General features: G+C 38.4%; 1 protein-coding gene across 1 annotated transcript in view; it reads right to left on the bottom strand.

Moving 5' to 3' along the window:
- Positions 1-334: 334 nt before the first annotated feature.
- Positions 335-27,243, bottom strand: part of PRKCE (protein kinase C epsilon) — a 299,850-nt gene continuing 272,941 nt past the window's right edge. Inside the window, exons 13-15 of the mRNA XM_059835828.1 lie at positions 25,351-25,539; positions 20,111-20,257; positions 335-820 (exon numbers count right to left, since the gene is read on the bottom strand). Of these exons, the coding sequence (XP_059691811.1) occupies positions 674-820; positions 20,111-20,257; positions 25,351-25,539 (483 nt within the window). The 3' untranslated portion in view covers positions 335-673. The remainder of the gene's footprint in view (positions 821-20,110; positions 20,258-25,350; positions 25,540-27,243) is intronic.

Genomic DNA, 27,243 nt, shown 5'->3' with positions numbered 1-27,243 from the left:
TAGTATCTATTTCCTGCTTCAAATAAAATTTCAGTTATCTTTGTGACTCTTCTTATTCCTAAGAGTTTTCCATAAATTGTAAGAGGAACTTCATAGAAAGCCTTAATTGATGTGCCTCTTTTTCAGGACAGCTTTATTTTAAGTTTGTACCTCACAATAAACTCATAATTGAGGATTACACCTCCACGAAGGCAGACTTCTTTTCTTACCAAAGGGCAACATATTACTTAGTTTTTCCACATCTGAGTGCAGATCTCACCATAACCACCAGTGCAGAAGAAACAGTTCTCACCTTCTTAGCTTAAATACATACGACTATTACAGAACATGATCTGTTACATCGCTTTTAATAGCACGGCTTCATTTTCCATGAAAAAGATGCAGTTTTGTCCTCTGGGGAGATCTTAGGAATAAAAGAAAAGTTGCAAATATATGGCAGTGTGTTACATCTACAATTTCTGATACAAAATTATTTTGCATTGCCTTGTGAGAGAGAATTTAAGAGTGCTTTCAGGTCAGAAGATTAAAGGAAAAAAACAATAAATATATACTTTAATTGGGGATATGGGCTCAGGGTAAGAAAAGTAGTTCTTGATCTACTGAGTCTCAGTAATTTGACGATCTCTTCAGAATCACTTCTTGCAGCATCATTCATCTGTCAGCCTAATGTTGTCTATGGCAGTAGCTCTTCTCCAAAATAAGAGAACCCTTTAAATTCTTCTTGATTGATTTGTTTTATAATTGTCTCATCCACTAGCGTTAATACTGGTTCTTCTCGTGTAAAGTCTTGATCAAAGTTATTTACATCCCTTTTGGTTTTCTGAGAAGGAAAACACAAATAAGGTGAATGGTAAAACAGCACAGTAAAATAAAAGTTGCTCTCCCTCCTCTCCATCCCTCCCAAAAGGCTGAATTTTCTGGAATGATTGAAATAAAAGAGGAGCTACTTCACACAAAGAATAACAGACGTATGAGAGAAGCTACAGGAGCAAGTACTATAAATGAGTTCAGGAGAGGCCACAGAAGCAGTACTATAAATGAGTTCCCAGAGACTCACGGGTCTCTGACAGGCGAAGGAATAGCAGTATGATGATAAAGCAGGAAGCTGAGATTAGGACTAGTTTTAAAAAGGCTTTGGCATAGTAGGTGGTACAGCTGTTTCCTCTTAGATTTGAACATAATGATATCTCATTTCAGAGGCACAGAGTGAACTGATTTAATTGATTTCCCCACAATATAGCCTACTGTTTCAACTCTAAGTTAACTGTTTCTTTGTATCTGGCTACACTCGGCTTTAAAATCAGATGTAGACCTCGCAGCAGCTCTCAGTCTAAAATCCTTGAGCTCCACATTGGCAACTCAGATTTCCTAATGCAGCTGAATGTCATTCAGAACACCATGGCAAAGTGTGAAATTCTGGCTCCAGAGAAGCCCACCTCAGAACTCTTCTTTATTTCAATGGCATCAGGATTTCCCCATCGAAGTCTAAAGCACCTCGCTCTTTCAGTGAAGTTGGGCCAACAAAGTGCAACTATACATGTCGTGGCTTGGATAAGATGTATTAACTAGAGACAGCCTTGGGGAGGCCGACTCATGGTCCTCAGGGCACTCACGACAATAACTGTGTCCACTTACATGTAAAATTTAAGGCTACAGGGCAAAACATTTCCCATTGTCATTCCCTTGAGACCTGCACTGTTCGTGTTTTTCATGTTAGCAGCATATTTCAGGCATGTACAGGTTCAGGGAATTAGAACAAGCATTTTCCTTTACACTGTCTTTTTTCTCTTTGTTTCCTGTAATCTAATAGTTACCTGAGTGATCCTTAATGGAGGCACACTGACACATTGAAAACTAGCTTTGTGTCCATCCTGCACATGCCTGAGATTAAGATGATACCAGAAATACAATAGCTATTTGACTTACAAAGTAAAATGATAAAATCATAAAGTGATCCATCATAAAGCACATTAATGTATTCCAAATGGGATATATGCCTTCTTTTAACGTAGGTAAACTTTCCTCTTAAAAATATATATAAATGTATTTTCTTCATCAGCTCTACTGAGGCACTAAACCAAGTAATTTTCTTTCTCACAATTGTAAAATGGTCATAGCAACCTTCACCTACATGGTTTGTAAGAACGTTATAGGTATAGGGGTAGAAAGGTCTATATAAATGCAAGAGACTGTCATTTGTAAATGAAGTACTTTCTAAGTGCCGGCAATCAAAAATTCACATCCTCTATCTACAAAACTCCATTAAAACAAAAGGAATCTGGACTTAACAAACATATATGTTATATATGTTCATATTGTTTACATTTGTAATATTTACTTCGTACATAAAGACTGGGCATAAAGTGTATGTGACCCATATACTCTGAACTCGATAAAACATGAGGCACATGGCTTTGGGCTTTATGCAAAATAAGAATGAAATTCCATATGAATTTTTAAATACATTACATTGCAACTACATCTACATTCTTGTTCCACATGCCCTACCGTAGTATTTTCACACACTCATACAATGAATTTGCTACAGGAACAGTTGCTAAAGCAGAAGGAGGTAAGTGAATATTTGTAGGAAGTAGAATTCAAATTCAGAACTGTAGTTATGCGCAAGAGAAATGTGACTACACTCACACTTTAACCGCTAGCTATCCAGGGCAAATAAGCTCCGGATTAGCTGAGAACAATTACAATATATATTATTTTCAGGTTTTCATACTGAATGTATTTGTGAAAAGTGTTATTTCCTTGCTGAAGCTAAAAGAATTAAGACGACAAATTCCTCAAAGCCTATCGGGACAATTAATTCCCAATAGCTACTTTTTCCAGAAAACCATCACTAAGATTTGTGAAGGTGTTAGGTGGAAAAGAGTGCAGATAAGTACATCTGAAAAACTGTCCCAACACCAGTGTACCTAAATACTTTTGATTAAAAATAATTGTACTTCCGCAGTAGAACTTCAGATCCCAAACACTTGTGAAACAACAACCAAAGGTATTTACTTAGATTTAAAAGCCTAGCATGTCTTAAAATATGCCTTCAAGACCAAAGAAGGAAAGAGAAGTTTTTACTTTCTCAGATTTATAAACAATTCCATGTCTTGTTGGCAGCATAGACGTAAACCACCTAATTTATTAACAGGACAAATATGGAGCAATCTAAGATTGCAAGGATACGCTAGCAAGCCTCTAACTAACCAAATGATAAAGTGAGATTAAATAAATCACAGGGAACAAAAGTGAGTGGATTAAGGCATACAAGACAAAAGACAGAGTTCATAACAAGTGCTTCTTTTCAAAAGAAAGATTATTTTGAGATTCCCTCCTTAGCAACTTAGGCACTTTCTTCCTGAAGCTATGACTATTTTGCAAGGCCCCATCTGCTAAGACGAAACAGGTCTGGCCACATTTCTGCTACTATTGCTATTTTAATGTACTTGCACTGTGAATAATCTATAGGCCAACGGCATGAGCCAATATATAGTTGCAGCATGAGGGCTCAAGATGAAGGTATGAAGGGCTGTGGCTGTCTCCTAGCAGAGATGCTGAGAAAAGAAAGAAGGTCTGCAAGGTAAGGTATATGAAGGAAACAGAGTGCAGCTATTAGCCAACTTTGAACATTAAAAAAACATTAAGAAAAAAGGAAAAATCTTTAGATTGGCTGGCAAATGCATCATTAAAAATGCAGTAATTAAATGGGTGGGATTCTGTTTATTTAGCCTGCAGCTCCTGAGAATTTGGGATACATTATTTTTAACTTTTCAAACTTTTTTCCAGGTAAGGCTTCTCACTTTCAGATGACTGAAGAAACTAGGGTTATTAGGAAAAAAATAAGCCCCAAAACCACAGCTGTCCACCCAAACACACAGAAATTTGACTAGGTTTCAGATGCTAGTTTTTTTCTCTCTAGACTACCCAAACACCTAATGTTCAGCATGTGTCAATGCTACATGTGAGTATGGGCACAGCAGCTACCCAAGAGCTTCCAACAATACGTGCCAAATTCCACACTGCACTGGAACTGTTCTACTGCAGGCAGCATGTGGGCAGTCCATCTCCATCTGACAAAGAGCAGTAGCAGTACCACGGTACTTTTAATCACTAAAAATGACATGACTCCAATTCTAAACCTCATCTGAAAGATGGCTTCTCCACCAGCATGGTATCTCTGATAGTGAGAAAGAACAGTGATTCACTACCTCTTGTGCAGGAAATGTGCCAGCTAGTTGATCTTTTATTTTTTCCAGCAGTGTGAGTGCTTCATAGGTCTCCGCACTGAGCACTGACCTCGTGTGACCTGCTTATCCTGGGAGACATGGTGGACCTGCCTCATGTGGGTGATACGATCTGATTAGATGTAACACTTATGCTACAGAAACAGAACCCCTTGAATTAATAAATATTAACATGACCTACTACCCATCAAGGATGAGAATTTTTAAGTCAAAGTCATGTTTTATTCTATTCAAAGATTACCGCTTCTGTTCGAAGAGCTGAAGATACTGGAAATTTTAAAAGACTATCTCTTCATAAAACACCATTCAATCAGCTTTCCTAGTTGGTCTGTACAACTTTGGACAAAGGAATATTGTCTATGAGTCAAAATGCTTTTTTTCTTAAATCTCTTCATATAATTACTAAAAGATTAAAAGGATCTTCATGTGCTATTAATAAGGGCACATTAAACAGTGGTTTTCTGAACTGGGTTTATTTTCTCTACCATTTCAATGAAAAATTAATTTTCTACCTGCAGTCACAGACTCAAGCTTAAAAAAAGCTCCAAAACATGCTTAATAAGCTTTCCAGTGTCAAGGATTATCAACCTTGTCTGTTAACGATGACTAAATGACACTATATGAATCACAACAGTGAAAATCCAAGTTGATGTTCTTATCACTGAAAATACATTAAGAAAGTTAGAACTTGCCATTCCTTTGGGCCCCTCACTACAAGAAGGACACTGAGGTGCTGGAGTGTGTCCAGAGAAGGGCAATGAAGCTGGTGAGGGGTCTGGAGCGGCTGAGGGAACTGGGGTTGTTCAGTCTGGAGAAGAGGAGGCTGAGGGGAGACCTTATCACTCTCTACAATTACCTGAAAGGAGGTTGCAGAGAGGTGGGTGCTGGTCTCTTCTCCCAGGTGACAAGTGAGGGGACAAGAGGAAATGGCCTCAAGTTGCGCCAGGGGAGGTTCAGGCTGGATATTAGGCAAAGTTTCTTTACTGAGAGAGCGGTGAAGCATTGGAATAGGCTGCCCAGGGAGGTGGTGGAGTCACCATCACTGGAGGTGTTCAAGGAACATGTGGACGTAGCATGGTGGACATGGTTCAATGGGCATGGTGATGTTGGGTTGATGGTTGGACTTGATGATCTTACAGGTCTTTTCCAACCTTAATGATTCTACGATTCTGTGATTAATCATATGAACCAAATGTGAATGACAGGAGCATTTGATATTGAAAAGCCACAGAAATCCTTGCAAGAAGGCACCTGACAGAGGGTGTTCCAAACCACGGAACTCGGCAGAGCTTGGGCATCTATCTCATCAGCTGTGTGATGAGGCCAAGAGGTTCTACGGACTCTCTTCTGCCAAACAAGGATTAAATTAATTGTCCAGCTTGGAGGCATTAAGAGGCATCTGTCTCTACTCCATTATTTATTTTCATTTAATTTGCAGAAAATCACCAAAACTCTTTCAAGTCCTTTGCAAGCTTAATGGCTCCACTAAATTGGGCTGAAATTGTCCAGCAGGTTCAAAGCCTACTCTGAGGAACTGAAAGAAAGATGGAGGTGGTGGCTAGAAAACAACACTGCCACAAAAGACTGGGTTTTCTATTTTAGTCTGATTTTCCTGCAAATTCACAATACGCTGTTTAAATATAACTGTAGGAATCCTCTTTAAATCAATTAATAGATTTCTGTTTAGATTAGTAGAATGAGGAGCTAATCCAGAACAGACAGCCAATACAAGTGAGGCCAGAAATGATCATTATAAGCCTCCCAGTGCAGCACCTGGCTGTATCAGCAGCACACCAAACATGCGACAGGCACATTTAAATCTGGGCAGGAAGGTGCTACAGCTTTCAGTGTGCAGCTACAGGGGCATGGGACAGCAGTGCAGCAGGAACGGGACACGCAGGAAGAGTTGCACCTTCTCATATGTATTACACGGTATCATTTAATTTTATCCAGAATTTTGCTTCAGTAAGAAATAAATGATTCCCGTGTTTGACACAGTATCATCAAGAAATTCTTAGATCAGGATTATCAGAGTTTGAATATTTTGTATTTACCTCGTCACTGATAAGATTTTCAGATTATTTTTTTCAAGAGAAATGAAAACTCAAGACATCAAACAAACTGGTTTGAAGCACAGGGTTATGTGGCTAACCTCACATATCACTGTCCTCTCATTCACCTCTCTTTATTATGCTAACAAAACCCACAGCACAGGCAGAGATAACTTTGCACCAATGATTGGATCTCTTTTCATAAAGGTGTAGTAGTTTCTAAAAAGTTGAGACCAGCGGTAATGAGCACTCACTTTTGCACATAACTCATTCTATATATACAGAAATTTAGTATGAATGCTGTGAAAGAAACATACTGAGGAGCAGAACACTTCAGGCCTGTCTTTCTGTTTATCCTGGTGATAAAGTATTTGCACGCCCTGAGAATCTGTATCACTATTAGAAGCATTGCCTAGAATTTCTTATTTCAGAAGATATGAAATATATATTATCAGAATAACTTTACAAGTTACTAATTTTTTTCAGCATGTTAATTGCTCTATTCACATATGGAAGAGTTACAAAAGATCAGACATGAGCTGCAGTATATTCAGCTGAAGGTTATGATGACAAAAAAGGTTTTGAATCCAAATAGTTTTACAAGTATACCCACATTCATTACTTCCAAGTGGAGGGTGAGTTTTTGTGCTCCTAGATTATGCTTTCATTAGATGTAAAGGACACCAAATTAAGAGAAAGAAGTGGGGAAAAACCCACTCAATAAAGATTTTAATAGATAGCGAAACAATATTTGAAAAGCATGCCAACCTATGCAGTCCACAATTTAATCTGTTATGGAAGTACACAGATATTTAATAAACACCAAGCTAATTCACAGAACTATGAATTTTAAAGGGATCATTTGTGATCCAGTAAACTGAAACCACCTTTATATTGAAACAGTATATATCTTTCCTAGGAACGTGAAATGGGTCAGGGAGGAGGAATAAATGAAACAATTAGGGGGTACAAACATATAATGACTACATGGCCATAATGCCAGTCTTAGTATTTAACTTTTGCACAGCCTTTCTCCTATCCTACACCCCAAAACCACCACAACAAAACACACAGCAAGGCAAACAAAATCAAAGCTCTGCAGGTTCACTGACAACCACCCTGTGTTTGCAGTCTGGGCAATGAACCTCACCCAGAAGAAGTCGCTGTAAAACCGTTGTCCCCTATGGCCATACTTGGGTATGGTTTTAGCATGAACGAGTACACAGCACTAAAGCTATATATACAAAATCTGATTTATTCATAGCCAGATTGCTAAAGCACAACAGTTATCTCTGGATATACCTTGATGGAGACAGATTTCACAGGAGCTGCAGGGGAGGTCAGCACTACAGCTTCCCACCTGTGGTTAGTCCTTCAGCCTCAAGATCCATCTGGTCCAGCTTATCAGGGCTTGCTTCCATTAGGACTTAATCATGACATAACCACTGCACATAAGCTATGCTATGGTGAATACATGCATTTTTTTAGAGTGAAAAAAATTGCAGGGGAAGAGCACCAACTTCTGAATTTCTACACTATATTTTTCCTTTATGGTAGGTTTCTTTGGGGGTTTAACTACATGGGAAACAATTTTATATTTCTTCTTGGGGTGGGGAGGAAATATGAGAAGAGAAAGTAATGGAACAACCATATGAAAATACCCTTCATCTGCACAATGCAATTCCTATAGCAAATTTTATGATCCACTCCACAGTGCAGATTTTATATGTGCGCCTCTCTAATTCACATTATATTGGCAAGTTGATCCATTGATATCCTCAACTGCTCTAAGGTCATGATCATCAATGTTACCTCTCCTCTTATATCCTGGCACACATCTAAGATTAGTCCATTTTTGATTGTGTTCTCCTGAAATTGCATTTTACCCATTGTTGTTACAGCAGAGCTATAGTAGTTAGGGCTGGTGCATCTGCGACATGCTAAACCACCTGCTGGTGAGTCCTCAAATACATGCATATAATCCTTTTTGTCTTCCTGATAACTAGTACCTTAGATAGGACTGGCTATACCGAGAAAATGGAGCTGACTTGCAAAGAAGAGAAAAAAGTAATGCAGGAGAGTTGGTAAGTAAGTCTAGGGCACACGACCCTAGAGTTCCACTGGCTTCTAGGAGACATCCCATAAATCATCGAAAAAATATACAAATACAGATAGTCTAGCAGTGCACCGAGATATTTGACCAGATTTATTCTGTAAAAGATCAATAGATTTACTTTGCTTTCCATTCTTCAAGCAATCACAGAGACAAGGAATAAATTCAGGAGAATCTGATGCTAGTGAGTAGGTGAATGAAGTAATGGAATGTTTCAAGACTCATATCTCTGCCATGTATCCTGAACAGATACTGACCGACTGACTTTCCAATGTTTTATCCTGCCTACCCCACTTAACTACAGAAAAGTAACACATTATGAAAACCTCTCTGAATATGTTATGAAATTATAAATATATAGCAGTATCTTCTGATTCTGAGCCCCTCCTCTATCGAGGAGGCACAGACATGTGCATTGTGACACTGGACGCAAAGAAACACCACTGCATGAAAGGTAATAGCAAGCACATACAGTGGGAGCATCATTCCAGACCTAGCTACACACTAGAACCGTTTGCACTATAGGCCACAGAGCAGGAATGCTACAGAGTTTTTGGCAAGACTGCCTTCTTCAAAACATTTCGGGAAACTCATGCTCTTTGATGATAATCTCTAGCTCATTAAGAATAAAGCTTTTAGTTTGACATGGATGATGCATACGACAGGCTTTCATACAGAGTAATGGTATAGCAGGTCTCACCTTACACAAATGGAGAAAGCTAAAAAATTTATGGTTTAATTCAAAGACTACTGAATTGTTAGAGATCACGTTTTGAAATCTAATGATTATTTTTAAGCCTTTGCAAAGACAGATTAAAATAAAGATATATGTGACTTTTTAGAAAGCAGCTGAAGCTGCTGCCTTTTTTTTGAAACTAATGCACATACTCATAGAAATTGCAGACTGGGGAAAAAAAAGGCATCGCACAATTATGCATGAATGCCTACTACTTCTGTATCTCAAGACATCTCCTTTCCACCTTTCCTCCAGGCACTGGAACTGCTTTTTTGGAACATGGATTTATTAAAAGAGGGCTGTAAGACATAGCAGAGTTTGTAGTGACATTGGTTTCATTCTTGGTTCTGCTACTGATCTGCTTTGAGCTTGAGTAATGTTCTCCTCACTATGCATCTAATTTTCTTCCTTGATCTCCTACATGTGGTTGTGATGTCTCTGTCTATCTTCATCTATGATCTCTTGATTGCCTCTCACTTATATAAGGCTTTTTGTGCAGCAAGAACCTCGTCTTGCTGGGAACTCGAGCTGTTACTGCAGACCTGAGGGCACGTTCAATTTCTCTTTCTTCTTGTTCTTGTTGAATATAAACACAATCCTTCAGAGAATCATGGGCAGTCATGATCTTCAACTCCTTCTTTTCCATACTCCATAATTAAACAAAGGGAATCATTCTTCCGTGGGTCCTTTGCAAACATGGATATGGCATGCAAATCAAGGAGCAAGATCTGCGCTTAAGTTTTTTGATAAATATCTAGCCTGAGTGTTCCCCTCATCTTGCATAATTTAAGCATATAACTCCTGGAGCATGCTGTTGAGAGGACCAGTACAAGGTCTGTGCCTCCACAGTAACAAAATCCCTTGTAACAACACAGCAGCATAACAAGAGGAAAGCAGCAGTTAATGAAGTGCTAGGATTCCTTACCATTACAAGATGCTTTCCCTGTCCTGCTACTAAAGATAAGTGCACACGTATCCGCTGCTTCAGGTCACCATCTGCATATTAGTGCAAATGCCAAAGGAATTACGTTTTGCACTAGTATGCAGAGTTGTAAACACATACATTGACAAAATTTTGCTGCCCTTTTGGATGAACATACTAGTAAGCCACTGTTGTTAACTTTATGCTTGCATTACCATGGTGTACTGCTAATACAAAAGGTTCTGCATGCGCAGTAATGCCAACGCCAAAGCTCTTCTTATACTCTATGTTCACCAGACTCCAGTTGTGAATGGCACCAGTCATGAACTGACAGCCTTCGATTAGCCTTTGCTGTTTTCTGATAAATTCCTCTGCACAGTCTGATAAATAGCCAGATTTCATTACTTCTTACATCACCTGTTTTGCCACTAGCTTTTAATGACATCAGAAACAGGCCCAACCCAGGAATATTATTTATTATCTACATTAATATAAAAATAAAATATTTATTTTTGAACACTCTAAGAATGTACTGTAAGTGACCCTGATAATATGATTTCACTTAATGGTTTAGATTCCTTTCTGAAAACAGTACTGGAGATTAAAGCAGCCAAAAAGTGAAACACAGTTTGTCTTATTCTGAGGAAGCCCAAAGGAAAGCAGGAACACTCTGGCTGCTTATCATTCCATCCCAATGGGCTCCAATTAAAAATGTACATTTAACAGATGATTAAATAAACTTAATTATTCAGTATGAAAAGATTTTACTGCTATAAGACCAGGACTCAACAAACCCAAACAAATACTGCTGGATTCCCAGTACAGAATCAAAAGAAGCATAATAAAAGTTGTTTAACTTATAACTATATGGGAACCTGCAGTGCTGGGAAGTAGCTTTCAAACTTCTGTAAGTCTAGTGTTGTGGTAATCACAGCTAAGAACAGCTGCTGCAGGCACTGACGTTGAAGAGAATAAGAAACAAAAAATAAGACTAACCGAATGAGCAAATTCTGGGAAAACAGAACCTTGTTCATCCAAACAAACAACACTGAAATCCCTTAAAAATACCAGCTCATTTAGTCTTGATTTCTCTAAGTTGTGATAGAAGCTGCACATAAGCTCCTTGAAAGCTATATACTTACACTCTGAGCAAATTCAGTGGTAGTACAAAGTTCTAAGCTATTTGTAGTGCTTTGAAACCAAGGTCCTTTATTTTGTTAAGGGAAGAGGCAGAAGTGTCACAGACTTCTCTGCCCTGCCCAGCCACATGCTAGACCGATTGTTATGAACTACGTTGCAGGCAGTTATGGTACTGTTCACAACTGTCTGCTGAAAGCTAAACTGAGATCATGAACTTCATCGCCTGCCAATAGCCAATGCTTCTTAATCAACAGCAACCTGGCTAACACTTGAACCAGTAGCAGAAAAGTGTAACTTTCAGGAACTAGCCGAAATTAAATATTCTAATACATGATACCCTGTGGCAGGGGCAGCGTGCAAAAAAAGGGTGCTGGACTTCAACTGTTACGGCTGTTCGTAATAAAAAGGCTAAGTCCTGAAAGCCCACATCCATTTTTCTTTAGTTTTTATAAAGGATATATGTTAACCATTCAGACAAATACAGATTCTTCCCTGTTTCTAAACCTTTTTTTGTACACCAGTATTAATCACCACAGTGTCACTCTCAGAAGAAAGCCCACTGTTTTCCTATGCCTGAAATGCCTGCAGCAAGTGGGGAATACATAATGTGCGATGTTTAACAATGGTACATGAGGGTCTGAGGTCTCAAGATCACTCCCCAGTGTTTCGTCTAAGCCGTAACACTTCATGCAAAAGCATGCAGTATAGCCCCTTGCGTGCCCATCTGCTAAATGCTCGTTGCCATGCACTGATGACTGAATGGAAATATATTATGAAACTGAAGGGACACCTCAAGGTTATTAGGCCTAAAAATGGACCTACCTTGACATTTTCCCCATATTGAAGGCCTTACCTTAAAGAGGGACATTCACACTGAAGCAAACTTGAAAAGAGAGAACATTTATACAAAAAGAAATTTACTTGGCCTGTAATTTCCTAAGTTCCTTTTGGTGTTACTGAATGATACTGCATTTTACAGGGCTTCTTCCCCACAGCGTAAAGGCAAAGTCATAATTCTGCATATATGACGATACAATCCACTGCCACAAAAAAATAGAGGTGTGCCAAAAAACCCCACCAAAACAGTATCGTGACTTCCCAACACCAGGTTAGAAATCCCTCGTTAAAAAGCAAAAAAATCTTTGCCTGTTAGCAGTCATGTGTGAAAACAAATCTGAGATTATAAAACTTACGTTTCAGGCTAATATATTTGAAAGTTTTCTCCAGAAACGTGGTCCCTCTTTAAGGATTCCAGCCATATTTCACAGTAAGCAGACGGTTGCTGCAGCAATTTAAACACACACCTCTCTAATTGAACACATTTTCGGGAGCTGTTCAGTGAGGCACCTACCCATTAGGCAGGTGTGGCCTCTGCCTGTTTGCCTGTGCAAACAGGCCAGCTGCACACTCTGTAAGTGCTGATTTGTATTTGCTATTTATTACCCAGTTTCCAAACACTGTGGGCATCCGGCTTGTCATAAGTCATCGACAAAGGGCTGCCAAAACTTTGCCAGTTTTTCACTCATTTAGGGAAGGGGGAAAATTCCCAGTGCTCACTGACTCCAGTTGTAACCCACAACCATGGGCTAGGGCTAGAATTTGTATTTGGGAATGATTTTATTTCAAACCTTTGCTGCAGCACAAAACTGAAAGACGACACATTGCTGGCATCCTTAAGTCAAGACTTAACAAGGGAATTTAGGTTCACAAGGAAACCGCATACAGACAATGTGGCTCAGATAGTGATAACTAAGGGGGGAGGGACTTCAATAATGGTTTACGATTATCTTAAGAGTTACTGGAGCTGAGAGAGAGGTGCAAATTACCATAGGAAATTTGAGACTGAGGATCAAGATGAAATCTGCTAACACTGAGGTCTGGTATAGCATAGAACACTCTTCCAAGGGAAGTGCTACATGTTCAGTCAATTTAAAAGCCAGGCTGATCTTGAGCATTTGGTTTTTAACACTTCTCAGTCATATTTCTTTGCTGTCACAGAACTTTGCATTAAGCATCCTGAGATTACAACAAAGTGGAAACTGAGGCATGAAAAGGTTAGGTGATGAACCCTGGACCACACCATGAGTTTCTAAAAAAATCTGGTAGAAGAACTTCTATATCTTGCAATTCTTGGGTCTCTGGTTTTAGCTGCTAGATCAACTCTCTACCCCTGAGAAGTCAGAACTGAAGAAGGAACATACAAATATTCAGAAAACATTCTCAGTGATATAACAGTAGGAATGGAAGAGGCTGCAAAATGAAGGGAGTCACATTAGATGAACTAAATGGGCTGGTGGCAGCTGCTGTTGCACCATACTGCGAGGTACAATTCTGCAATAGACTATCTTGTTCATTTTGTTTATAATGCTCTTGAAGAAAGCAAGCTTTTAGAATGGAAAACCAAGAAATTATGAATGCATAGAGAAAATCAGAATAATGTATTGTTCTGTGAAAGCTGCATGTTCACAGTAAATCATTGTAATGCGATTATTTTGTTAACTTCATCTCCATAAAGCCACACTACGAATGGATTGCCACAGGCAGTGATAAAGCCATTAGCGATGAAACTTTGGCTTAATTGCTAAAAAGAAATACATATGGCAAACATCTGTTTTACCAGGCTTTGTATTACCCTCTGGCTCAGAGTTCTTCAGCTTTTTCACGTTGATGATGTCTTAGTCAAAGTCTCAAATTTTCCCAATCCTGACATTTACAACAGGGTGGATGAAAATGACCAATTTGTCTGTTTGCATGCACATGTTTCAAGGGTTGACAGTGAAAACTCAGCTTGAAAGGACAGAAGTGTGCTTGTGGTGAGACTGTCCTTGCTGCATAGTGCCTAACAGCTTCCTCCGGTCTCACAGCTCCTCACAGCACACTGAGCCACTGTGACCAACAGCGTAAGAAATATGAGAGTGATTTTACTGTGCTGGTCTAATTATACAAAAACCAAGAAGAAATCCCTCAGAAGGATGGAACACCTCTCCTACGAGGAAAGGCTAAGAGAGTTAGGGTTGTTCAGCCTGGAGAAGAGAAGGCTCCAGGGAGACCTTATTGCAGCCTTTCAGTACTTAAAGGGGCTTATAAGAAAGATGGGGACAAACTTTTTAGTAGGTCCTATTGCGATAGGACAAGGGGTAATGGTTTTAAACTAAAAGAGGGTAGATTTAGACTAGATATAAGGAAGACATTTTTTACGATGAAGGTGGTGAAACACTGGAACAGGTTGCCCAGAGAGGTGGTAGATGCCCCAATCCCTGGAGACATTCAAGGTCAGGCTAGACGGGGCTCTGAGCAACCTGATCTAGTTGAAGATGTCCCTGCTCATTGCAGGGGGGGTTGGACTAGATGACCTTTAAAGGTCCCTTCCAACCCAAACTATTTTATGATTCTATGAAACTGATGCTCATATGAGGCTACCACTGACTTCAGCTGAATAAGCAACACATTTTGGGCAGTGATGTTCCTCCATCCCTGGCAAGTGGGACTGGGATATCATGTATCTTTACACCACTTGTGCACACCTCTCTGAGCTTCAATGGCTGATGTTAGTGGCATGTCAGCAGGCCACAAGTTCAGTCTGGAAAGCCTGCAGCTGGCCAGCTGTGCTCAAAGAAATGGCACAAAGAATTTCTTGCAGGGAATCTAATAAGATACGGAGAAGATTGAGGAAAAAGTGAAATACGACAAAATACACCTTTGCTTCACTGTTTCAAATATAAGCTTTGCCAGTAAATAACAACTTGGGACAATATAAATTTCATCAAAACACATTCAAGGTGAAGTGGCAATCTGTTTCAATCAGTTTTTAATGCATATCTTATTACGGGGTAGACAGAATCATCCCATCATGTCATTAAGCAAGATCTACCACACTTACCACCGTAACAGTGACTTTGGTAAGAAATTAACCTACTGCACCCTGGTTTTCATTTGTATTATGGCAAATGCACTTTGAAGATGGAAATAACCAATTCAAACAAAGCAGGAGCATAATCATGGAAACAAAGAAAGATAGAGAGCAGAGAATCACTGAATACTACTATATCAAGGCCTTTGTGGTTCTTGGGCAATAAACTATGTTGCAAACCGTAGCCTGGTGTTATGGCTACTGATTAGGGAAATTTCATTCTCCAAATGGAATTAGAATTCCAGGAAGAATACATGAGACAAAATATCTCAACATAGGAATAGAGTGCCTCAAAGGGATTTCTGTCTCACAGCAGTTGCTCTGGAGTAAAGAGATCTTTCTGCAAGATACCTGTCTGCACTAAAATTGTACTTATTTCTTGGATATGCAATTACATATTCATGTCTGCATCAAAAGCAGCAGGGAAGAATAACATTATTCAGAAAATGTCAAGACAGTCTGTGAAACTCTAAGAATTAAATTTTAAGAACAGAGGAAATAATCTTCAAGAGACACTGTCAAGGTCACTGGAGCTTAGATGTAACAAATATCCTCTTCATAGCTGTTGGGAAGTTTGCTTGATTTCTAACATACATACCGCAGAGCTATTGCTTTTTCTATAGTAGCTTAACATTTATAATAGCTCTACATGGGAGAAACCCTCAGTACAGTAAACCATAGTGTATATATATAAAAAATTAATTTTGCCACTGAAAAGCCTCATAATTCTGGATTTATGAAAGGAAGGGCTCATAGATAATATGCATCATAGGACTGGGCCCCAGTGCATTTTCACCCCTTTGTATTCTCTGTTCCAAGTCATTAAGCTGGAGGAGCAACCAAAGATCCTTCACAGCAGGTTTCAGGGCCACCAAATCTGCTCCATTGTCTCCACCTAGCACAACCTGGTGTGGCACTCCTGCCGCTGCTTAGCAATTTAAACCTCAGCCGTTTGTATGAGTGCTCTGCTCAGGGCACTCCTATAAGCTTTCAGAAAACACAGTCAGTTTCTCAAGGACCTTTTAGACTTCAGTAATTTTCATCTCAAGGCTGAAAACAGTTAGGAAAGAAATTTCATCTTCCAAAACATCATTAGAACAATCAAATCATGTACAAACTAGAAAGACATTAATGGTATATTTCTGGTATAATAAGGAATATGTTTGCATACATTCACAGCTTGAATGAGATTTTACAAAAAACCCTCAAAAGTCTGGCTAATAAATAGCCATCCAGTGTTTCTTCCAAGTCCAGCTGAAAGATTCAGACTTAATGCTGGCAGAGCTGAAAAGACATACCTGAACTATGAAGAAGCACAGGCCTTACAGTACCATGTAATATAGCTCCTCAGAAAATCTATTAGGGCAGAGAAAGGATAAAAGGTAACAGAAAAGGAAGAGGGCTGCGCTAACCAAGGAACCCATGTTTTTGGGATCAGCAGAGTAGTGAGGCAGAACTGAAGCAAGGCTTGTTTCTATGCTAGCACCTCCGTGACCTCCCTTGGTAGATTATTCCATTGTCTGATGGAACCTCAGTGTTTGACCGTTTTCCCTAATGACTTTACTTGTTTAGTGTCACCGTTTTGTATTGCCCAGAGCTCATTTGAATAGACCCTATGGTTTGGGTTTTTTTGAAAGTGTGTATGATATAGTAATTATAAAATTTCCCCCCTTAGTCATCTTAACAGTTGGTCAGAAAATAGATGAATACCTTTGTAAATATATGCATTCTTGCATGAGCCAAATTTTGTGTGTGCATGCAAAACTCAATTTGAATGCACAAATTACTATATATGCATTGTATGCTGCTTTCCCTACACATATGTACACTCACATATCACATGCAAGAATGTCTATTTTCTGACAAATAATCTGGCCTCTCTTCTCATAGCTATTTTCACAGATCTAGGCTCTTCTGAACATAAGATTAAAAATATATTTTTTTGAACCCCTTTTAACATTACAAGTCACTTTTAAATAATCAACAGCCCTTTATCAATACTGAAAGATGTTAAAAACCACAAAGCATTCCAAACACAGGCATTAGTTATGTTTTTTCCACAGTTATTCCATAGCTATGGAACAGTTACGCTTGTTAATCTGAATCAATGAATCTCAATGCTACACGCACAACTGAATTTAGAGAGGAACTCTCTATCTAGATTTTAAAGTAGACTTTCTTTCACTAGTGTTCATCTTCTTCCCTCTTTCCTGTATTTTTCAAAGAGAGTGCAATCTCTTCTAGTACGGCAAGTATCCAAAATCACCTTTTCAGCATTTGAAATCTACTGCTCTAGATTCCTTTACCATTTCTGAAGTAGCATAATTAATAAATATATTTTATTTGTGTGATCTTTCTCTCCAGCCTAGATATATATCCCAATTTACTTTCCAACTAGTAAATCATTCAGTTTTAAGAGGACAAGTAAAAATTTCAGTATGATCTTGCTCAAAGATTTCTACACAACAACAAAATCCAAACAACTGCAAAATATATACAGCTGGTACAAAACAGCTGATGGATCATAAACATAGTGTAAATATATAAGGTATACCCTTTCTAAGTGTAGAAAAGTTATCAGTAAAAGTTGATAGGACCAGGTCACTGGGGAAGATACCTTAGAGAGAGCAGACTGAGAACATGAAAATAATAGGGATGCCTGTAACATAGACTACGTATTATCTGAATTCACCACCATAAAAAATAGAGTTCAGAAAAAACCAAGCATACAGAACTACTAGACTGCAGGAATCCAATTTGGTAGAATAAAGAAAGTTGGCATATACAATATGGAAAGAAGTAGTATGAAAATCCGACATTATAGAAGCAGCCTGAAGAAAAATGAGAAAAGGTGTAAATAAAGATGTATAAAATCAGCCTAACAATTAAAGAACAAGCAGCTGTCTTGAAAATTATACAAAGGACTACTCTGAAATAATCTGCAATCACTACTAAAACTGATATATCCAACTAAAAAACCATTAAAGGAAGCAGAAAAGGGGAAAAGGAACAAAACAACAGGAATACATAAAATAGGAATGTATTTACAATATAAAAGCAGTGAAATAATTACCAGGAAGAGAAAGAAGCTTCACTGAGAAGGTAGAAGGTATTTATATCAGCAATGAATAAAAATATCTGACATACTAAATCCCTCCTGACTTTTGAGAAAGACCGCCACAGCAAGAATACTTACAAAAATAATAAAGGCCTTAATTATTTGGCAATAATATTGTCAAAGGGACTGTGCATCTTGATCATGAAAGGAAAACAGCCAATAAACAGACTAGATGCGAGGAATCTGGGACTTACTAGATGCAGGCATAAAGTGAAAATTATTTTGGAATTCTGCATCCTGATTCGATAACTGTATTACCAAAATGTTGATGAATATTGAGCAAAGCAAAAAAAATTACTGTGAGATGAAAGGCCAAATTCTTGTGAAAATGGGAAAAGAGCTACACACATGCAACTCAGCTAAACACTGACTAAGGCAGTCGGCAACTATCCGAGGGCTGTGGAACCTGACTGGAAAGCCGTTAGTTACAGTATTAAATAGGCTTCAGATAGATACTAATAGGGTTAATTTGGGGTTTACACTTCCTGCATTTCATGCGGAGATCTGTAAGTCAGCTCAGGCACTAGGTGCAACCTGGCCACACCTCCAGAGCAGAGCTGGGCAGCAGGGTGAAGGAGCCAGCATGCCCAGTTGGCTGGACCCTTTCCAGGAGAGGGGCTGGCTCAGGCATCCATCTGCCTGTAGCTACTGCATTACAAGGTTTCCATTCTCCAAGAAATATATTAAGAAAAACTTCCCCATATGGTAACACTGTATCTTATTGTTACTCCTAGAAAGACATTCACAAGGGCTAACTTTTCACTTACAGTTGTCAATCCCTTTGGGCTCTTTCTGCATAGCTACAGAGAGGGAGAGACTTCTCCAAGAGTGGACTCAGATGAGCTACCTCAGGCTCCTGTTCTGGACGGGCAGCCCCACTTTCACCGCCTACACAAGGAACTTGGGAAAATGCATCTCACTGGACTAAAAGTAAATGCATTAAATGTGACAGACAGCAATTCTGCAATGACAGAGGGGACTTTTTCACTTTTAAATTTAAGTTAGGATTCAGTGTTGAGCCCAAAGTTTTGGGGTTTTTTTTAAATACCTTTGTAAACTATACAAAGAAAGAAACAAACAAGTACCTTGATCATATTTAGAAGCAAATCAAACACTGTAACTAGGAATGTGCAAAGTCAAAAGATGCAAATCAATCTCAAAGGATTTATCATAAAATTATTCTCTTGTACTGTTCAAGCACAAAATTTACTGCACACTTTCTCAGCTGAAAAGCTGACAATTGGTAAACTGTAAATATTTTCATCCAGAGGAAGACAAGAATAAGTAAAGTATTTTTGCTTGGCTTTTGTAGTTTCTGCACGTGGGGCTGCTACATATGTTGTTACTTTAAGATAGAAATACTTGATTATTACCTAGGAAAATGTAAGTACATCAATTTATCTAATCATGATGTATATTTCTTTCCTCTAGGAAGCTGTTTTTTCAAGTATCATCAGTTAAAATATTATTAATCAGAAATCCTTTCCTCTGTCTTTCACAATAAAATCCCATGGCCATTGGCATCGCAGGACTGTAGCAGAGTTCACACAGAAAGTACAGACAGTATATACCCAACTGAAATAATCTCTTCTGATCAAGGTATCTTTAGGAACACATGAAAATAATTAAAACAGGGCCTCAAACCCTCTCATGGTGTATGTGGCTGAACATGAACATCTTCCTGTGCATTAATTCTATTCCTGACACTTACCTTCACAGAAACAATGACAAGGCAATCTTTTCAGCGTGGTTTTTATGTTACTATTTCAACCCCCAAATATTGCATCAAGTAATCTCATGTCTCAGAAAAGCCAACAACTAGAATTGTCAAACCAAGTTTCCTCTGAATGTTATGCAAACTGCTACTTACAATCCGAGGTTTGAAGGGTGGCTTGATTTTCCTTTGTTCTAGAAGAACCCAGTCAATTTCCTTGAAAAACGGATGCTGCTTAATTGCATCTTCCCCGTTTTGTGACGCCACACAGCCAAGTCGCTTATTTGGGTTTTTTGTCATGAACTACAGGGTGAGGGAGGGAGAGAAGGAAAAAGTTAAAACATGAATGGCAATGGCTGCAAACCATTTGCAGTTCAATTACACATTCCAATTCCTAATGTCTAGTTTTTAGAGACAGTCCCCTTTCAGAAGGATATTTTTTCTCTAAGAGCGACAAGGATGCCCTTCCAAATTTCAGAGGTTCCAGCCAAACTAAAGATTCAGAGACTCCAAAGTCTAAGTTTCCTGCAGGAAGCTCTTTCAACTGATTGCCGAGACCTCCTAATTTCACCTGGCTGGGAGTGCTACAGGAACAGATTCTCTTTCAGCATTTCTAGTTCAGCTTTGGCCAAAAATACTAAAGGAAAGAAAGAAAATATTAAACCCTCCAGAGCCACTTCCAAATAGATAGTCAGGACAGCTCTTATTTGATCTTATTTGCTCTATCTTAACTATTAATTTGGGGGACAGGGGCTACATAATATGCTTACTGTTGTTTATTTTCTTTAGGTACATATGTTGCATAATCATACGCTCCATTCAAGCAGACACATGAAAAGCCATAACGTCCTTACTCATTTCTAGGATTTTATTCTAATACAAGTAAGAACAGCACCTGCAGCTATGTGAATTATAAGCGTTCTGTCCATACATTTCGGGAAATACATGGAGTGATCAGTACCAGCAGAAAGCTTCCCATGAGAAACTCCACAATATAACTTGCATCTTGCCTTTCATCTTCAGTACACCGTTAGTGGCAGCAACTGGAACTAACTGGTCACCGCTGATGTGGTAATTTCTAAACTTCTCACTTATAAACTCCTACTATTCCTTTCAGCAAAAAGCTGTACAACCTGTGTAAGACATTGATATCAAATAATGGCAGCTGATAATATTTTTCCTGATTTTGCTCTGTTATTTCTTCCTTCTTTTATTAGCAATTGCTCTACCTATTTCCCAATGCATGTGGACACAGAATCCTTGCAATTCAAATAGCAACAAATGCTGTTCTTATACACACGTGCACACTCATAGAATTATCCCAAGCTTTGCTATAACTTCATATTCAGCCATTATTATAACATTTTTTAGATTTTAAAAAAAGTGTATAAATGAAACAAAATGTGATAATTGTTCAGTGCCTTTTTAACCTAGGTACCACATTATACTATACATCTGTAGAAAAAAAAAAACTTACAAAAAAATAAATCACTATAATGCATACCCTTGCTTTAGTACTCCAGTTATGTAGCTACTGAAGCCCTTAAGATGGTTTTAGATAGCTAGATCAACCATCCACAGGAGAATACCATTGCTATCATTTTAAAGATATAACACAGATCAGTGAGGCAATTATCTCTGTGGTTTCTGACATACATGCACTGCTCCGAAGACAATCCTTCTCTTTGGTCTTATGTTCAACTGCTCCGCAAGTTCTTTTGCGAGTGGACAAGTCATATCTAAACTACAGGCCATATTTTCTTCAGGCAGGAGAAACAAAGGTTTTGAAAGGATTACTGTGCTTTGGTGAGGTCTCCTGGAAAACCACAAAACGCATTCCTACATTCCTCTGCTTTATTTCACCTCCAGGACTGGAGCGAGCAGGCCTGGAACCAGCAGCCACACATTTTGCAGAAACAGGACACGGAAACTGCAGGATACGCTTTTTGTACCGTATAATCCAGGTATCAAAGAAGTAAAATCTGATACTAGTATCTGCCATGCTCCATCTTTGTTTTAAGCGAGAGGCAGGGAAAGCATCAGAACATGTCATTTTTAAGAAGCCCAGGACATGAAAATATGACTAGATAGTACAGTTTAGTACTGTACTTCACAAACTTCATGAAACTTGGAAATGGATGATGAGAGGGAGCAAATTTTAAGAACGAATACTTAAAACAAACAAACAAAAAAATCATATGCAAATATGACGAAATAATCTCAAACTTCTGAAGTGGACATTTAATTCTATAGATTTCATCCCCTGCAATAAATACAGATTTTTTCATTTTCTATTTCTGAAGCACAAGCTGACATTTATTCCCTGTTTATCAACAGCATCAATAATGATGCAACTGTCAGGGCATAGACACCTGTTAACTGTACTGTATTGATGAGATGGTTGCCAACAGAGCTGACAGCCATAGCCATAAGTGTTGCCTTTTTATTTTCCCATATTAAGGCAGGAACCTCCTTTTATGAAAAGAGAAGCCTTTTAAGATCAGAGTTCCTACTGACTTAAATGACAACAGGACAAAAGGTTGCTGAGGTAGCCATGCAATTTGTGGCCCAAATCAAGGATCATCAGGCTCTCAAGATTTTGCTTCTTGAAATAAATGGCACAGCTTAAAACCAGAGTGTTGCTTCTGTACCCAGAGATCTCTGTCATCTGGGTACACAGGGAACACACACTGTAGACACGACCTCTCGCATTGCTTGCAAAGAAGCACAGAGCTAATTTCAATGAAGAATTGTTTTCCTTACCAGACAGGAAAGAATTTTAAATAGCAATTCCTGTCAATTCACAGAAACAGGACTAATAAGATCTGTGGGATTTCATGGGATAAGCAATGTGCTGCCTTGTAATACTGAGCTGTAAAGTTATCCTCTTCAGTGTTTTGTTGGAAATAACTGGAAAACTGTTTCTTCAGAAAATAAGAAAACTTTGTTACTTAATACAAGAGAACATCTTCTTATTAATCTTTCCTTACATGCTGTTTGGAGGAGTGTAAAAATACACAGTTTCTAAAGAATAAAACCCATGTCTCAAAGCACAATATGAGGAAACGAAGTGTTCCAAAATTAATCCCTTGCTACCATTCAGCAGTAAAATACATAGACGCCTCTTTCTTTCCTCTGTTTTTCCTGTTCTTCATTTAACAGAATGTGGACAAGGATCAGCTGAAGAACACAAGTTTCAAACATGTTTCACACCATAGCTGCACAGGCAGCAGGTTGCTAAATGTAAGGAAATGTTTTCTTTTTATGGTGTAAACTGGCACAGCTCCATTCAATTCTATCAATTTGTGCCAATGAAGACATCTTGCCCAATGAGGAATAACCTATTACTATAGTGCAAATCTACTCAATGGTTGCAACTCTCTTTTTAAGGTTTATAATAGCATTAAGGATTAAATGTAGACAGAAAGATGTAAGAAAAAAAATAAATGCTACAACTACAGCAAAATACAAACCACCGTGCCTACTTATCAAAATGTTGACCCAGGAAAACAGCCTCATGAAAATTTAAAGCAAAGTCTGCCTTAAAAGAAAATAGAGGGATTTAACACCCTTACACTTACATTCACAAAAATACATAGTTTATACCTGCAGCCCAATTCTGTGTCTGCATTTGTGTGTGGTTAATGAATGACATATATAACATTAGCAGTTGGACATCTCGCTACTTGCATCACAAATGAGGTAACAGTAAGGCTCTAACTGTCAAATCTGTTTCTCCCTTTCCTCTGTAGAACAAACACCTTCTTCTTATAGTTACAATGGCTCTCATACTACACACTTAACCAAGAGTTATCGGTTAACTTTTCCCCAATAACAAATGTTTCCATGATTCAGAATAATAGAAAGGTCACTTAATGTAGATTCACTGAAGGAGCCTGTGGATGGCAAAGGAACAGATCTTACAGACTGTGAAACCAAAACAGTACAGAAAATCTCCCAGACTTCAGTGAAATTCAGATGCAGATATGAACATTGACAACAACCCTTTCTCTACAATATACCAAAATAACCCCTGAACCCTTGCTATCAGCCTGAATTCTGCAGCTAATGTCCGAACTTTTTAATTGCTGAACTGAAAATAATTGAAAGGTCTGGGAACAAAAACAGATGCATGTAAGTATCATGTCATATAATAAAAAGAGATATCTCATCAGAGAGGTATTTGGGGGGAGAAGGGAGAATATGTCTAAAGGTCAGCTTTAGTAAATCCTCCATGTTCTCACTACAGTGAATGGAACAAAAGAGATACTCCAGCAAACAATTCAGGGATATTAACTTCAACTTCTGCTTTGAATTATCTGCTAGACCATCTCCCTCTCTCAGCTACAATGAGCCTTAAGATATTTTTATTAAAAGATCAAGATGAGCATTTCTTCAGAATGTGTTACCTGTCCACTGGTGTTAAAAATGGGAATTTGTTCAAGTTTTATATATAATTTCAAAATGTAGCCCTGTGTGAAGATCTCTGCAGGACTTTACACTACCAGCTGCCTTCTCCCTTATTCCACATGCTGAACGAAAAATGTAAGTGGAAAGGTAGAAATTTTCCACTTTCAAAGAAGGTGGAAAACTGAAATAAATTTTTTTAAGCCAGAAATCCTTCTCAGGTTTTCAAACTATGGGGACTGGCATACTGCTTCTGTTTTGTTTTGCTTTTTACTTTAGGATGATACTAGCACAGAAGAAGGAATTCATGTCAGTGCCATGTTAATGACGTAAACCTGACTTTAGAAAGGTAGTCTAAAAACTGAAGTTGCCCATTGGCACATTTTGACTGATTAAAAAAATTGTGGCATCTGGTGACACACATTTCTGTCAAGTCACTACTCATACTGAAAAATACCAACCAGGGCAGAAACAATTACACTGGAGTAAGACTGCTTATCAAAGTGTTATGTGTACTACAAAATACAACATGCAGCTGTAAATATAGGGCTTTCAACCCATCTTGATGATAGGAGAAGAAAGGCAGAGGGACAGGAAATTTTATATGTGGGTTAAATAAAAACATTTTTTCTTTAATTACGTAGTGCTTCCCCCACTCTAGTGACCATGCGGCATATAAAATGTTAAAGTGATTGTACAGTTCTGGTTGGTTGGGTTTTCCCTGAAACATGAATCTGCGGTACACAGATTTATACAGTGTACAACTGCATGGAATACAAACATTCTGTTCCTTTCCCACAAGCGGTGTAATTTATCCCAGAACCCATTATCCTAACAGTGGCACTCTGAACTGTGCTTGAACTCCCAGCGGTGAATGCTCTCAACAACTTTCAGCAAATTCAATTTTAATCAAGGAAAAAAAAAACGAAAAACCAATCCCCAAAAAAACCGACGAAGAGGAGGAAGAAAGCAAGTAATGGAAGACTCACTGCTTTTAAAATGCTGACAGCTTCTTTACTGAGCCAGACTGGATACAAGACATCATCGTGAAGGATGGATTCAAAGAGATCATCTTCATTGTCAGCTTCAAAGGGGGGTTGCCCAGCCATCATTTCGTACATGAGAACACCCAGAGCCCACCAGTCTACTGACGGGCCGTATTCTAACTCCTGGAGGATCTAGTATAGAAAAAGAGATTGGATTGAATAGACAAGTTAGACAACACTCTCGGCTGCACATTTGCTGTTTCAACATGATATACCCCTTCTTTCCCCCAGCGCCTGAGTAGAACTAAATCCCACACTGATTTCGATAACAGCAGGCATGGTTTCTTACCCATGCAATTTGCACTGACACAGCTAAGTGTCAATGCGTAGTTGTTCTCAGAAGTACTGACTGAGTTTATCAGTCCCCTGAGTAAAAGAGTATGCTCATGAGCAAAAGAGCTGTATATCCTTCCAAACTGTTTAAAGCAGGTCACGCTAGAGGGGAAAAAAGATCACATATACAAAACAGATTGGTGGAAAATGTGAAACATTTCCTTGTCTCTATCTTGAACAAAACAAACTGAACCAGCTTGTCATGCTGCAGTCATCTGAGATTTATTCTAGTCCTTTAGGTAGGACTGAAGGAAGCCAAAAGCATTTTTCTTCTTTTTACAGCATTAAAACACTGTACAATACATGGCTGTAGGACTCACTTTAATTGCCTCTGCTTTCAGAAAAACTGGCTACAACTTTTCACGTGGCACTAGTTCAACTTTGTAGCAAATATCTTTAGTGGGGAGTAGTAGGTTAGCATGATGGAGTTTTATTGTATTGTACTTGGTGTTACAGAACTAGTGTTGTACAAGGAACAAGTTTAATTCTTGGCTCCTCTCCACTGAAAAGAAGCTTGTAGTTTGGCTGCAATGTTTCAGCATGACAGGGGACTGGGGAAAGTAGAGTGGATGACTGTTTAAGGTGAAGCCGACTGCCTTAAAATGAGTTGGAGTGGCAGCAACTCCACCACCTCCTTAAACAACACTAGTGTTACAGTCAGAAGCCTTGTGGTGAACCGCATCATCTTAGGGAATCACGACCAATATAAAAACAAATTCAGTCTTAACATAAAAACAGAAATGAGTTCAACATCTGAATACAGAGGTCTGGATCCCAACTGGATTCTTGGTTGAATGGATATTACATTTTATCGACATTAATTACATAAAATTATACTCTTCAAAAGTGTACTTTTGAAGTGTACTTTTGAAGTGTTCTGGGCACTCTTCAGAACTCAGATATTGCTAAAGAAAAGGAAATTGAAACATACCACCATGATGCAAGAGAAATAGAAGCAGGAAATAAACTTCTGCAATTAAGATGACAAAAGGGAAGCCTGTATACTGAATACTTCAGTGAGACCAGGATTTCATGTAAAAGTTCCTGGGATCTTATTATTGCTTTGTTTTCAGTAATAATTTTCAAAGAATTTGCCAAAGGACTCAATTAGTATACTGAATCAGAAAAGAATTAATACAAAGCCAAAATCATCACACTGGCATTTATTTTCTTTTAACGCCGGAATACTTTTCAACTCGATAAAACACACATTTGTATTATGATAGTTTCAAGACGATTCACACCTTATCAGTTGTGCTACCAAAGCTTGACAGCCATGAACACTAATAATACGGATTTCTAATTTATTGTTTCTAACAAATAATAAACTAATATTTTTCCCTGCTGCAAATTTATGGTTGATGAAAGACAAACCAATTAAACTTTTACATCGAATCAGCACCCTGAATCTTCAGTGGAAAGATGCCCAGGTTACTAACTGAACGGAGCAAACACAGTCTGCCTAGTAGACTAACTGGTCAATATTGATTCATTTTAGGCACT

Source organism: Gavia stellata, chromosome 2 (genome assembly GCF_030936135.1).
Source record: "Gavia stellata isolate bGavSte3 chromosome 2, bGavSte3.hap2, whole genome shotgun sequence".
Lineage (NCBI taxonomy): Eukaryota > Metazoa > Chordata > Aves > Gaviiformes > Gaviidae > Gavia > Gavia stellata.
Note: the sequence above shows the minus strand (reverse complement) of the source record. Positions and strands in the feature narration are given on the sequence as shown.